This window comes from Phoenix dactylifera, chromosome 6, assembly GCF_009389715.1.
Source record: "Phoenix dactylifera cultivar Barhee BC4 chromosome 6, palm_55x_up_171113_PBpolish2nd_filt_p, whole genome shotgun sequence".
NCBI classification, from domain to species: domain Eukaryota; kingdom Viridiplantae; phylum Streptophyta; class Magnoliopsida; order Arecales; family Arecaceae; genus Phoenix; species Phoenix dactylifera.
Genome location: NC_052397.1, coordinates 5,045,288 through 5,061,125, shown reverse-complemented (window position 1 = coordinate 5,061,125; position 15,838 = coordinate 5,045,288). Strand labels below are relative to the sequence as shown.

Genomic DNA, 15,838 nt, shown 5'->3' with positions numbered 1-15,838 from the left:
CGAAGGCCGAGCACAGCAGGCCGAGCACAGAAGGCCGAGCACAGCAGGCCGAGACCAGAAGGCTGCCGAGCACAGAAGGTTGCCGAGCTCAGAAGGCCGAGCACAGCAGGCCGAGCATAGAAGGCCGAGCACAGAGGCCGAGACCAGAAGGCTGAGCTGACCTCAGAAGGCTGACCTCGTCGTCTATATGCTGCGGCCATGCCCTGCAGCAGCCTCACCGTACCATGCTTTACTTGCCGGCCACGCCATGACATATCAATCAGGGACTATACCCTGCTACGACTGTCAACGCCTCATCATTTTCAAGAAAGTACTGCACTGCGCGCCACAAGCAAGCTCTGGCTGCACGCCATCTCTTCCCATGATGGAAATGGGCCATCCATGGCAACTCATTACTTCCACGCCCACATCCAATCGTGACGGTAACCCATTAATTCGTCCAGTCATATCACAGGTAACCCTGCCACTCTCCCTATAAAAAGGGAGGCTTCTTCCTCCCAAAGGGGGTTTTTTCGGACTTCTACATACGGTCCCTCTCTCTTCTCCAAAATTAAGCCCCCCTCTGACTTAAGCATCGGAGGGCCGGCGTCGGAAAAGCCCGGCCACCGGCTTCTTGCAGGTCCCCCGGAGGACGCCGCTCGCCGACGGATCGCCGTCCGCCAGTGTTCGCTGGAGCTCCTCCTCCTCGGGTCGCAGCCGCCTCCGGGTCCAATTTCCAGCAACAATTTTGATCTCAGATTACAAGATAACACATTGCTCAGCCATATGCCACCGTTGTAGAAATATTTCGAAACTCGGTTCTAACCTCTGAAAAATTGCCGACCTATCCATTCTGTTTTGAGTTAAGCCTCTCCTAACACCCCCGGATCTGTGATGACCTTCTGAAGTTCTTTGGGAGCCAAGCCGATCCCAAGCCTAAAGCAAATGTAGTATCTCCAGAAGAACAGAAAAAACAGAGGTTTTTTGTTTTTGTGAAATTTCTTCTATTTCTCTCTTGCCACACATGCTAACAGAATTCCATCGCAAGCTGATCCCAGGATATTCTAGTTGGTTTCTGAATCTTCTTTCTCCTCCATGAAGCTCGTAAGTCCTGAAAATTAGTAGGCCATCCCCCTAAAATGCAGACATGTCTTCAGTGTTGTCCATATGCTTCTCACAAATGAGCATTTAACAAAGAGGGGAAAAAAAATTCGGCATTGCAGGCCGCAAAGTGGATATCCGACACTCACGGCCCATCCCTTCCATGCCAAAATTTTGCTTGCGTGGAGCCGGTTTTTCAAAGCTGGCGAGGTGAAGTTCTTTTCTTTTTCTTTCCTTATTTCCAGAACCGCTCTTTTTCAAATAGTCTTATAGAACACGCAAAGAGGCCACTTCTTTTCTTAAAATATAAAAAGGAAAGAAAAAACTGTAAAAAATGGTTGAAGGTGGTTAAAAAGTGGTGGTACAATAAAGCTGATCAAAAGATAATATTTAAATTTTTTAACCTTATATAAGTTTCCAAGTTTCAAGATCTAACGTGGGACTAAATACACAACTACATAGATTCTCAAACTCCGGCATCCTTGTTAGACTAAAAGTTCAAACTTATTCAAATCTAATCATAAGTATCATAACTAGTACGCCAAATAAATTTGTATCCACTAGCCTGCATAGATTATAGATCGTGATACATTATTTATTACAATCCAAAATTTCATCCAAAAAAATAATCAAAAAATATTATTTAAATTTTTCAATTTTATATAAATATTTAAAATTTATTCTGTCCATAATTGATGTATGAACTAAAAAAGCTAAGTAATAAGTCATCACCAAGTGTAGAGAGAGAAATAAAAGAGAAGGAAGAGAGAGAGGTATTGGGTTCTGAGGGGTCTCCCTCTCCCCTCCCGTCTTTCCACTCGGCGAAAGATTAAAGCGCAAAGAATCAAATAACGCCCTCCCCGGAGTCCACAAACGCCTGACCTGTGGTTCGTATTCCCCTCCTTCCCACCTCTGTTGTCGCTAAACCAACCAGGAGAAGCCATCAAACGAACGAAGAAGAATGCGACGACGAGAGAAAGATCCCTCAGAGACACGGCAAGTAATCGCAACCCCCCACCCCTCCCCGGTTCTTCTAAAATAAAAGTCGAAAAGAGTGGAAGATAGAGAAGAGAGAGCCAGGGGGAGATGGCAGAGAGCAGAGACCCGGCGATCAAGCTCTTCGGCAAGACGATTCCTTTCCCGGCCAGCGACGACGACAGACAAAAAGAGGAGGAGGATAAGGTAAGAAAAAAGAAACGAGTATCTCTTCTTAGTTTGTTCCTTTTATGTCCTTGTGTTCTCGATCAGGATTGGATGTTATGATGGGTTTGTGGAGGAAAGATTTGATCTTGCGATGTTTTGGGTGGTGGATTGCTGCGAAATTCTTTGGTTGTTCTGGGGATTAGTTTGATTGTGCTTTTTAATCCCATATTTTTGTTTGGTTTTCTAGGATGGATTCTTGTGAATTTTTGGTTAGGAAAACTAGAGAAGGAGATGGACATTTTTAACTTTCATTAGACTTTCATGGAAAGAAAGAAAGAAACTCTGATTTTCTTTACTTGTAAGGATGTTTCCATCCCACTAGAACCTGCCAATTTATTTTTTTGTTCGTATTTCTACTTTTTAACTTTCGTGTCTCTGAGAGTTAGTTCCAATAGAACCCTCCGTTGCAAAATTTTCACCTAGTATATATGATATATTCCGATGCACAAAAGCTGAAAGAAAAAAAATTGACCTTCTCACCTACTAGCAGTTATTCCATATGTCGCATGTAGTTAATTATTTACCCTTTATGACTAAAATTATATTTGCAGTTAAATGCTACAGATTAGTGTGTAAATCTACTGAATGTAATCATTACAAAAAGTGTTTTGATATGCAAAGTTAAAACAAATTATCTCTCTTGAACTTGGGTTTTGTTCCATCTTACTGATAATCGTAAGATTAAATCGTTTTATTGCGAGTATGCGGCAATTTAATAATACTGGATTTCCTTCAAATGCTTTGACCATTGGACTTTGGTTTGGAGTGCAGTTAGGAAATGCTATTATGTATTACCATTCCAGCATTAGATATATCATGATCTTAAGATTTTGTGTCAATAATTATTAGCAACAGGCCTTCACTTTTTGTTGCAGCTTTCTGACAGAAACTCGACTATGAAATTTCAGGGTAGTTCAGATAAAGCAGCTATCCATGAAACCAAGGACAAAGTTCATGGCTCTCGAGATTTAGAAACAAAAAGCAGGCCATCAATATCCTCCTCAGCAAACGAGACCTTGAGAACCTCTGCTGATCAAGAGGGTGCACCTATGAAGAATTTAGAGCCTGAAGAACAAAAGAATAAAACAGGTGGCTCTCAAGAGAAAATGATAAAGAAGCCTGATAAGATACTTCCTTGTCCTCGGTGCGGCAGCTTAGATACCAAGTTCTGTTACTACAACAACTACAATGCCAACCAGCCACGCCATTTCTGCAAGCACTGTCAGAGATACTGGACTGCCGGGGGCACAATTAGGAATGTGCCTGTTGGAGCTGGTCGCCGCAAGAATAAGAACTCAGCATCCCAATTTTGTCACAATTCTGTCTCCAATGCCACCTTCCAGACAGTCAGACCTGAAGTTCCCGACCCACTTCATCATCCTCCAATAGAACCGAATGGTACTGTTCTTAGTTTCGGCTCCGATGCCCCTCTCCGTGAATCTATGGCCTCTGTGTTCAATCTTGCCAAGAAGACAATGAAGAATTGCAATCGAAATGGATTCCATCGACCAGAAGAGCAGGTGACTCCATTACCTGCTGTAGAAAATGGCGATGATCAGTCAAGTGGATCTTCAGTGACAGCTTCGAATTCTACTGGTGATGGAATTGGTGCTAATCAGAAAGAGACAGTCATTCAAAACTGTCAAGGATTTCCAGCTCCAATCCCATACATTAATGGATCATCACCTTGGCGGTATCCCTGGAGCCCATTTCCTGCTTTCTGCCCCTCAAACTATCCTCTCTCATTTTACCCTGCACCGGCTTATTGGGGTTGCGCAATCCCTGGCACTTGGGGCTTCCCATGGATCTCGCCTCCAGCTTCTTCAAGCAATGGTTCCTCAGGAGCTAAATCCAGTTCTCCAACATTAGGCAAGCGTCCAAGGGAAGGAGAAGTGCTCGATCATACCAATTCAGAGAAAGGAGATAGTCCTAAGCAGAGCAACCAGGAGAGGTGTCTCTGGATGCCTAAAACATTGAGGATCCATGGCCCCGAAGAAGCTGCAAAGAACTCTATATGGGCAGCCATGAGTTTCAGATACGACAGTGCTGATGGAATTAGTGGTGGAGGGCTATTCAAAGCCTTCCAGAAAAAGGAAGGGTCAAAGAATCACACTGCAGAAACCTCCCAACTCTTGTATGCCAATCCTGCAGCTTTGTCACGATCCCTCGACTTCCAAGAGAGCTCGTAGTGGAGCTGAAGGCCGTTGTAAGATCTTTCTTACATATAGCAAGTGAAGTTTAACTGATTAGGTAAGTTGACAATCCTGAGATTTTCCGACATCGTAGTGCGGTCACTCCATGAACTTGAGGAAGACAGTGAGAGTATCTCTGGTTTTCCCATCAGAAGCCATCTAGGTGGTAGCTCAAGTGACTTTCAGTCCTTCCTCGATGTAACAGTAGAATTCCCCTTTAATTTCACATAGCTTATGTCTTGGCTGAATTTACCTACATGTATGTATATCAAATGATTGAGAAGAAAAGAGTGATGCAAGGAAGAAATGGATACTTGCCGTTGTACTGTAAATAATTTCACGAACTTACGGTCGTGCCTTTTTTTTCCCTGCTTTACATCTAAGAGCTGTCTCATTTGCTTCGCTCTGTGCTACTTTTCTGTCAATAACAAGTTTGCTGGTGTTAACCAAAGTGGGAGAGATATGAGCAACGGCCAAAAAAATCAAAGGACTGAGGCATGCCTTCTTTAGTTGCAGCGAAAGATCCAAGAGCGCATTCATGGAGGCACAGAGGAGACCAGACTGGCAGAAAGTCCAAATAATTGAAGCCAAAACAACATACATAAAAGTTGGTAAAGCAAAAGGACAAAAGTTGCTGTAGGCCCATCTATTGTGATGATATACATGAATGCCTTCCACAAAGAGGCCAGCACCTTTCTTTTCCAAGAGACCTAGTCCAGATGACTCATAACTAAAGTTGGAGGTAAAGGAGCTTTCTGAAGGCATAAAATACCACTAAAAAATGTCTCCTTTTCTGAATTCATAAAGGAGGAACATAATTCCAAAAAGCTAGTCATCTATTCTCTAGTGCCACATGTAGTGCATTTCTATCCTGCCATAACAATTCTGGACAAACTTGTATACCGCTTGAATAAGAGTTGATATACTATTATCTGTAACTAGATTAACTCCTCTTTGTAATATTATTAATTCTATACTTTTTAAATTAGTATGTGACCTGTCTATACAAAACATAAGGTAGAGCTTGTGAATTTCATAACAATTTGAAATCAAGGCTTTCCACTTTGATAAAGAATTAATTTGTTAAAGGTTTTCTTTATGCTGATTCTGAACAAGATCCAGGGCAGCATGTAATTGTGTGGATGAAAGCTCACCTTTGTATCAGGCAGGATTTTGATCACTTATACAGTAACAGAATTCTTCAGAGAGGGAAAGAGGGTCACAAAATTTTTCACCTCAGATATTACAGTCGGTTATCAGCCAGAAATTTTAGCACATGACTACAATTCATACAGAAACAACCTCCTAAAATGACAGAACTGAATTGCTAAAAGTTTAGAGTCCATTTCAGATACTTAGAAAGAGAGGGAAAAAAAGGTTTAAGGCTTTACCGAGCTCAATTTACTACAATATAAATGTAAATGAGTTCAAACACCTTGAACCTCCTAACTCTGGTTAGCAACCACCAAAACAGTAGCAAGAGAGATATCGAAACCCTAGAATGCAAAGCTATTCCAAAAAGTTTCACTAACTAATTTATGCAGTCGACTCATATTGCATAAAGAATTATGAGCATTTCCCAGTCAAAAGGGTTGAGATTGTTGATTTCATGATTGATCTGCTGACTTTTGATCTTTGGTGCTCAATCTTTTTGACTTTTGATTTTTTTTTTTTTTTTAATTATAAGTGATGCCATTTGCACTTGCAGGATGACTAACTTTATTTTTCAAATGGTTGAATATTGTTAGACTTGCTAGTCAACTTTTGAACTCCAGGTAGACATCCACAAATAAAGTTCATCTATCATAGTGATAACATTTCCTAATTAGCGAAAGCAGAAAAGACTTCCTTTAACTATGTCATGAACAATACTTTATTTAAAGGATAAAAACAACCAAGTGACCACAGAGATGTCATAGCGCAAAAAACTAGGTCTTTTAAGTTTTAAGCATGTTATTTTTCTCCCTAGAGTTGGTCCTGCATCTAATGAACCAAAATTCTTGAGGGCTGGTGAAACGAAATACTACATGCCTTGTTTGTTCCTTTTCTCGATCTGTAATAATGCTGCAATGGGTGATATTTCTTATTATAACAAAGCAAAATTTAAATCACACTGCTTTTAATGCAACAAAGCTCATCAGTCTATTTGCAGCATTCAGTTCATTCATGGATTTTTTTCATTATTTTTTGAGGGAAGGAATTAGGTTGGGGCCTAATTCAATTTATATATTAAAAAATCAAACTAAATTACAACAATTAGCCTTAGCTCATGAAGATGTAAAAGAGAGTACGAGGGTATCTGAGTTAATACAGGGACTAATTCCTCATCTTCTCCAAAGATCACCTTGTCCGGTCCTGCATTCCTTCATAATTTCATCTGAAGCTAAACTTATCAGATAATCAATAATATAAACATGATTTTAGTTCTATAAATCCAGGCATGGTTATTTGGTAAGCCACAACCATTTCGAATAAAACGTGGTGCTCCCACATGAACCGTCATGAGCTGTAGATTTCTTTTGTAGCCTCTTCCCAAGAAAGGTAACAAAAGAAGCCATTCGATCTCCTTCCTTCTGTTTTACCCCACTCTAATGTTCCATTGATTTCCTTGCGTCTCGTAAAGCAAACTAGAAGCATCAGCTGGTGTTGGTAGGGACAAACAAAAGCTAGTTTGGCACTCAAAAAAGCACTGCAAGCTCTGTGAAAGCTAAGTTGTCTTGGGGCCCTTAAGCATGTGAAGCAAGTGGTTGTTCGTCACATCTTCTCCTTGCCTTCCTCAATCCCCTCTATTGTCTTCTTCAGAAAGGTGGTAAAACAAGTACCTGCCTGCTTTGCAATTGCCAATTGTATGTAAGAAACAAGAGGAGGCAATTGAACTGGGTGGATCTGCACCTATCTGCTGAAAGAACAAGTGCAAATGAAGCACTCTTCCTTTTGCTGCAGGTTTTCTTGATATCTTAGATACACTTGAAATTTTTTATGGAAGGAAGTAGGCTAGGTGGGATTAAATTTCTTTGGATAAAGGAAAAATTGCACCAAAGTAGGATTAGAAAGTAGGCTGGAGAAGCCACTAATGTGGTAGGAATGGCATTGTTGTAGACCACTTTGATGGAAAGGAACAACAAGATTTAGAAGTTCACAAGAGAGAGTAGATAATGTGAACGACAATTCTTGAAAATAGAAGATTATCTGTGGGTATAAATTTCAAAAAAAGAAAATCAGAGAGAGAGAGAGAGAGAGAGAGAGAGAATGAAAGAAAAAGAAAAAAAGCATTGGAAATTTACCCATCACTTGACCTATTCCTATGGCCACAAGGCTCATCATCAGCCACAGGCCCACAAAGGAAGGCTATCAGAGATGGTAGTGCCAACTGACCTGTAAACTGGAGGGTGACCCCTTCGTGCGTTCCTCCGTCATTAACTTACTGGGAGTTGAAGCAAGAAAGGGACCTTGCAATTCAAAAGCAGTCCACCATGTTAAAGCACGAGTATAGTTTCCCATCAAAAGCTAGGAAAAGTTTCAAGTAATGGTGGTGGGAGAGAGGGCCCAACTAAATATTTATACGTTGTTATGTCTTTATTTGAGCAAAATACAGCAAAAAGAACCACCAGATGACCAAGTTTAAATGATTAATATCCCTATCAAGCTTAGATCGGTATGTATATATCCGAAAAAAGATAGGAAGGATGAAAGTGAAAGGATAGCCTAAACCATTAGCAACTAATACTATTTGTTGTGGGAATAAAGGAGCCTGGACTTAATCCCACATCAACTAAATAGTGGAGAAGTCTGTTCCTTAAATAGAGGGGCGCTACCCTTTTTTCTTCGGAGGCGCCTTTTACAGGGCAAAATCGTGTATTGGGAAGAGACTATGAAATCCCCTTCAAAGCGGACAATATCTCTGAGAAGAAGCAATTACTTCCGCAGTTTAGACCAGTGGGGACGAGGTCGGAGGGCAGCAGATCCCTCCGTAGCGCTGGACGCGCAGGCCGGAGGCCAATCTTCCTTGACCTCATCACTAGTGGCCATGCAAGTCCCCTTGACTCCGGCACAGACCTCCTCGCTAGGGAGCTATGTTGTGAAAATAAAGGGGCCTAGACTTAGTCCCACATCGACTAAATAGCGAAGAGGTTTGTTCCTTAAATGGAAGGGGGCTACCCTTTTCTCTTCAGAGGTGTCTTTTGCGGGGCAAAACCATGCATTGTGAAGAAACTATAAAACCCCTTTCAAAGCGAACAATACCTCTGAGGAAAAGCAGTCGCTTTCGCTGTTTAGACCGCTGGGGACGAGATCGGAGGGTAGCAAATCCCCCCATAGCGCTGGCCGAAGGCCGATCTCCCTTGACCTCATCACTATTAAAACAAAATATTTTATAATAGATAATCTAATGAAGAGTCTAAGGCACGCCTCGGACGAACTCGCCATGTTAACATGCAATGCATCATTGGTATCCGTATGGGTTTGCACGCGTGTATGACCGCAGGAAGGGAATAATACATCCTTTTATCTAGGACAGTCCATAATGTCATGATAGGGATCTCCATGGAGTGAATTTAATTTGTTTATGAACAAGTGACGTGTCACAGAGATGCTAAGATTCTCAAGACTCTTAGTACGTTGAAAACGCGTAAATGCCAGTATGCCTTCAATCTGATGAACAAAAACTAATGGGAGCTTGAGGGGAATCAAATCCCATTTTACACCAAGGATGACAATTACGAGAATGCAGTGGTGTAACTTCACAAGCTAAAAGTAAAAGTTTACTGTTTAGATAAATTGAGTTTGCATGGTTTTCGCTGTAACTCAATATGGGTGGTTAATCTGGACGTGTACTGATGAATGTAATTTATGACCCCACATCTTTGAAGTTTTAGATGACGCCTAATTTGGTGTTCAAATCAAGGTCTAAATTATGGACAAGAACTTTTTAGATGACCATTGGAGGCAAAACTCAATTCATTTTTCTTGGTATGCGTCACGTTTCTTAGCAACTATGGTTGAAGACACTTTTTAGTCTAAAATATTATGAAAAATATGTAATTTAAGAAAAAGAGGCGAGGACTAAAAGTTTCTTGGTAGGTCTATCATTTAATATTTAGTTTTTTATTTCTTTCTTTGCAGAAGTGACACCCGCTATCTTTCTCTAGTCTAAAGTGGCGTTAGGCCCAACTTTAGACTTCTTGAGTGGGCTGTGGCCTAAAAGGAAAATTTTACAATGCTGAAGATGAATGGGATCCATTGCCAATCAGAATATTGAAATATCCATCATCTTTCCTCATTCTAAACTGAAAGGACTCCCTCAGATTGGAGAAATTATTGCCATGTCACTATGCACACAGCCAATCATAGCTGCTGAAATTTGTAGTGGTGCACCGAGATGCATGCTTGATGAATGAGGAAAAAAGTAAGCCGTGATTGGCTGCATGCACCGCCGTAAGGTGCATGTAGGCAATAATTTCTCCTCAAGTTGGGGGGGAGACCTCTATGTTTGGTCTAAGATTGAGGGTCTCAGTCTTAGACCGCCATTTGAAAGTGCAGCCCATGGATTGAAACTTACGGTAATGAAAATATTTTGGTTATTGGATATATTTCGTATGCTATGCCTTTTTTCTCCATAGGTATATGTTTTTAAGAGATAAAAATATGTGACATTATAAATGAAGTGCGGAAAGAAGCTTTAATTGAACTTGATAATTTGACAGTGATAAGATGATAGAATCAATCGCCAATGTGTAAAAGATAAATGGTGACAATAAATGTTCTCAGCTTGCATTTTGTAGCTCTTATGGATTTCAGCTAATATAACAAAGTACTATAATGCTTATATAAATTCCAGATAAATTTATCACTATAGCTGCTCACGAGATGAAATTATGGCAATAGACATGCAACAAGCCAAACGGAATTTTCTTATAGAAAATATGATAACATATTTTTTATATAAAATATAAAGGCAGATTTCAATAATTGATTTTCCACTGACATATGTTGCATGAGATTGTTCACGTCTCTAAATGAACAATTTTGTCACTACCTAGCCGAGTCACAAAACAAGCCAAACTCCATGTTTTAACTTTGCCCACCAAAGCCCAGGCAAATTGACGCTCCCAAAGCTATACTATCTAAATGCCATTCCATCATCCACTAAGTTGAACGGAGAATTAAACTTGCCTAACCTAGAACCTGTTCTTATCCAAATCAATTTCGGGAGTCAGAACATTAGGTCAGGCTCGCTGCTCCAGACCGGATAAGCTTGTTGACTAGAATCCATTTGTGACTTCACAAACTTACATACATCCAATCTAATAAGATTTGTAAAAATCTCTTGCTACATATATTATGTAGCCAACTTTGTTCGGTGTTCCTACCTATTTGAAGGCTAGTTTACAAGCATATCTCCCTTCTCTCCTTAATTTCTCTTTGTTTAAGAGAGAAGGAAACATAAATCAAAGAAACATGATTGGATAATGAAGTTGTATAAATAATAAAAAATATTTAATCAAATTGGGAATCACGACCATCTATTTTATACTCTCGCAAGTGTATTGGATGGACCAACATCTACTTAATGGTTCAACTCATGCTCTCTCGCTCGTAAAATTGAGACCTAACCCAAAGGCTGATCCCTTAAACCCACAGATTCAATAGGGTCCGTGCCTTGGAACTCAAATCACAGGACCAAAACTAGCCCAGTCTGGGAAACCTTAGTTTAATATAAAAAAATACAACTCTATGCCAAATAATAATAAATATATTCTCATAACTGAGATCCGTGGCTATCTTACCGTTATTTTTTAATGCCTCCCGGTCCCCGCACTACGGTGAACCTAAGCACATCCCTTCTTTTCCCACCCCCCCACGAAATCACCCCAATCAGGGTATGTAGAATGGGTAGTTGGATCCACGGGGGGGTGATCCGACTCTGCGCCGTTGAAGGGAGGCGAAGGATCTGGTACACAGAAACTAAGAAAAGGCCGTGAGCGGCTTCGCGGCATTTAAGAGCCACACCGCTGACCTCAGGAGCGGTGTCCCGATCCAGGCGGTGACCCGATTCCGGCCTACTCTTATCGGCTGTCATAAAAACAGAAGGCCAGGTCCAAAATACATGTTATTACAACCAGAGGTACGAACAAGAAGGGGAGGAAGAATATTTTCAACAGAGATTTATATCAAGGAAGGGAAAAAAATGGGAAGGCCTCGTTTCCTTGCACTTCTTCTCGTCTCAGCCCTTGTCTTCCTCTCCTTCTCTCAAGGTACTCTCATTTTTTTGTTAGCTTTTTCTTTATGGTTGGTCATTATTGTAGGTGACAAAACTCTAGTTTCTTTATATATGTTGGGCATGCAGGATATGGGAGAAGGATTAGGGTGATGAGGCATTATGGGAGGTGGGGTTCGTCTGCTCCTGTGGTACATGAGGTTTGTGTTTTTTCTATGTTTCTTCTTTCTCTTTCTTATTTCATGATCTTGTTTTTTTTTTTTTTAGCCTTTTGATTGTTATTTTTATTTGTATTTGTGGGTGTTTCAGGAGAATTCAGGGATGGAGAGGGAGATGGTGGAGACGAAGATGGATTATCAAGAACCAGGAGCCAACACTAACACAAGGGGTGCGACGGTGTTCAATTCTCCACCTCCTACTTTCTAAGCTTCGGGATTACCTCTCAGGAAGAAAAGAAAAAAATAGCAGAATAAGGATGAATAATAAGTCTCTTTTCTTAGATTACCTCCTTTTTACCAATAAAATTGAAAGGAGTGGTGTAATGTTTTGTAGGCCTAAGAACGTTTTTTTGTTTTTAAAGATAAGTACTTTCATGGAGATGTATATATCTAGTCTCTGGGCTTTATTTGGATATCATATTTCCCTGTATGTGCGTCAAGCAGACCACGGTGATTTAAACATCTTTATCTTTCCTAATATTAAGAAATATTGCCTGTCTTTTTATCATGGATTAGCAAAACTAATATAATTCAAGAACTTTTTGTGCAATATCATTTTGGTTTCCTCTAGTGCATCTTAAATGCCATGCCCGAGCTGATTTATTGCTGATGTAGGTTTAAGTAGTACTTATTCCTGGTTTTGTACAGTTAATGCACCACCACAGAATGCGTTGTTACAGTGCCTTTATACGCCTTATGATGTTTTGAATCTACTCAAAAATTACAAGAATCTATTCTTTAGTTAATATAAATATTGTACAATAGTTGGCAATTTCTACGAATCCCACTATCAAAATGTTTTGACTTGTTGAGAAATCAATTACTTTTGGATTTTATCTTATTTGGCCTCTGGTTGTTTCGTTGGGGTTGGAGCTTATAATAGTTCGTTGTGCTGCTGTTAGGCGTTGGTTCATCAGTCTAATTGTTATCAAAGCCAGCTTGCTCCGAGAAATTAGTTGCCTAAACATAACGAAATGCATGGGGATTTGTTTAACTAGGATTAAATAATGCCTATGTCTTTATTTATTTCTTTATTACCATCAGATCAAGGCTAATACTTGATTCTTAATTTATAGAGCTGACTCCAATTTCAGCCGAGGAGACGTGCCTTTGAAAGGACACAGATTGGCTCTTATTATATTTTGGTTCAGGAGCAAGTTAAAGGAATTATCAGAAAAGCTGGAGATCTTTAGCCAATTAGAAATTTAGAATGCCTGCTATCTTCCTCAGACACCCAAGAAATAAATCTGATGCATTATATTAATGACTTCGTTAACAATATTTAAATATGTAAACAAAGAAAGTAGTGATGTATAAAACTAAATTATTCTCGAACTAAACCATAAAATTATTTATTGAAGTCAAAATGAAAAAAGATAGTATATGTTTTAGTAGTTACACCGACCACTACTTAAGGGAGAGATTCTAACAAGGAATGCGGTTTTAGGATGCTTATGTTTTTGAAAATGCAGGCAAATTGAGTCAGGAAAATAATCTAAATATACAACCACTTCAGCCTTAGGAAAAACTAGATGAAGTGGGGACATGATCCACACTTCCTTACTAGAGGAAGAAAGTATTGCAACCGGCCGGGCTTTTTATTATGAGGGGATTCCAAAATGAACCAAAAAGATAAGAAAGTATTCAGCTGTGACAATTTAATAGTGAGGGGATTCCAGAATGAAGGAAAAAGATTAGTATTGCAACTGTGCATTTTAATGCTGCGGGGACCCCATAATGAATGAAAGAGATGGAGGCAGATCTATATCGCTCTCATACAGAGAAAAAGAGAGACAAAAAGAGGTGGATTCCCTTGTTTGGAATCAGTTTTTTGTGACTCACCAGCACACGGCATGGCTTCGGGTTTCGATCTCCATCAAAGTGAGCTGTAACTTCCCAAAACAAAATGTTAATCAAACCTAACCAAAAGAGTGCACCTTAGAGTCTTCATTGTTTTACAAGAATTGTCACTTGTTTTCATGGTTGTATGATTAACAAAGGAAAAGTCACTGCGGGAAAGAGGAATCTTGTCAGATTTATGAAATATTGCATCCAATAGTACTCGCCTTTGAAACTCTTATCAGTATGACTTATATTTGATGGTCGACTGAACTTTGCCAACTGCCGAGGGTCCGAAAAGTGCAGACTCAAAGCATAAGATCATGATAAAACAACATCTAGAGTTTGATGGCTTGCTATACAAAGTGCATTCAGAAATTTAGGGCATGAATGGAGATGAGAACTAAGTGGAAGCTGCATCAGATGTGCAAGGAAATACTGATCTTATCAATGGGACTGCTTATTGATCCTAGAAAGTAAATGAAAGAATGATTATCCAAATACTCCAATCCATCTACAAATTTTTGATAACGTATTTCATATCAACTATTTTCTTTGGCTTTTTAACTAATTGACAACTGCTTTTTAATTATCTAGTCAACTCATGCAGTACGATTAATGACCATTTATATGGGTGTTAATATTGTGGACAATTTTTACTACTTCCCATAACACCTCCAAAGCAAGAGTTTTCATAACATAATACCTCATCAGTATTGATGTTTGATAATATCACTTTCCACTAGTGGCTGGAATTACAGCGCTGCAGAACTCTGAGAAGCTAAAAGTATACACCTACCAGAAAGTAGAATGCATCTGATGATGGTTGCTATATGCAGTAAATCTCAATACAACTGACGATTAAGAAAGGATGACAAATTACAGATCCAGACACTGTTGATGTGCATGGGTAGACAATAATTTCATGCCTCCCTGATTTTAGATGGCATGATAGGAAGAATCCTGCCAGAAGCTTGCTTGAAATATAATCATCTGAAAATGAGAGAGAAGCCTTAGGATTCTAGATCTGTCAAAGGATTAGCATCGATCCACTATGATAAAGAAATCTTGAAGGTGGACTTGATATAAATATAAGCTGGTATGTAGCCTGAGAAAATTGCTAGAGTCATGATGTTTTGTAAAAGAGGCATCGATGTCCCAAGTACAAAAACAAGTGCAAGTTTATCTGCCAGTTTAGTAGATCATCAAGGAGCAGTTTCTGCAGAGCTTTGTAATTGGAAATTTCGCACAATGCAGTCATCGTCACAACCTCATCTAAAGAAGGCCAAAACTTATTGTTACCACCCTCAAGACACACACACACACACACACAAAGGGCCAAAACTTCGAAAACCAAATGCTTGCACTGTGAGTAACTGAGGCATTTTGGCAAAAGGAATGAAAATTTGACAATTATATGAAGAAAGCATAAAATGGTAAGGATGACCCCCAGAGACCTCTTGAAGGGGTCATTGATTGGGCCATAGCTTCAAGGACAGATGCTCTGAGGAGCATAAAGAACATGGTCTCACCAAACCACATAGAAAAGTTGAACCTGATCAAGATGGGATAACATAGACCAACTATATCTGTTTATATGATGGCAATGGGTAATTATGTGTCAACAGTTCATTAGATTTCCTAGGATATGCATTCAACAGTTGTCTGGTGTTGTCGCAATGTGGCCAGTATCTAATTTATTAGGGAGTTATTGGCCTGACAAGAAAAGTGGAAAAAAACAGGTCATGACGAAGGAAAAACTACGGCTAGGGAATAATCAGGACTCTTGCGCTTTGATGTCAGCCCTCTGCTGCAATCTACTATGGGCCAAATGGTTTTGACTTCCAGAAAGTCAGGGAGAACTGTTGGTATACCATGGAATTGCCTATCAGAAGGTAATGATGCTCACAGAAGGAGAATATAGAGAACAGAAAAGCATGCCAAGAAGAGCATCTTTGAGCCCTATGTGCTAAATAAAGGTCACCTGGTCTAGTCTATGTCCACGGAAGAGACAATGCCCTAAAACTTCAAGCAAATTAAGGGCATTCAGTATTTTTCAACATTCACATTGGCTGCCTAAAAAATTCATG

The 15,838-nt window shown here is 39.8% G+C and overlaps 2 protein-coding genes across 2 annotated transcripts; both read left to right on the top strand.

The window, feature by feature from the left end:
* Nucleotides 1-1,842: 1,842 nt before the first annotated feature.
* Nucleotides 1,843-4,858, top strand: LOC103702980 (cyclic dof factor 3-like). The gene is made up of 2 exons (XM_039127221.1): nucleotides 1,843-2,262; nucleotides 3,192-4,858. The coding sequence occupies exons 1-2, from the start codon at nucleotides 2,167-2,169 to the stop codon at nucleotides 4,470-4,472; spliced, it is 1,377 nt and encodes a 458-aa protein (XP_038983149.1). The 5' UTR covers nucleotides 1,843-2,166; the 3' UTR covers nucleotides 4,473-4,858.
* A 6,706-nt stretch (nucleotides 4,859-11,564) lies between these two features.
* On the top strand, nucleotides 11,565-12,457 carry LOC103702970. Its single transcript, XM_008785646.3, has 3 exons — nucleotides 11,565-11,728; nucleotides 11,821-11,891; nucleotides 12,001-12,457. The coding sequence occupies exons 1-3, from the start codon at nucleotides 11,581-11,583 to the stop codon at nucleotides 12,115-12,117; spliced, it is 336 nt and encodes a 111-aa protein (XP_008783868.2). The 5' UTR covers nucleotides 11,565-11,580; the 3' UTR covers nucleotides 12,118-12,457.
* Nucleotides 12,458-15,838: the final 3,381 nt, after the last annotated feature.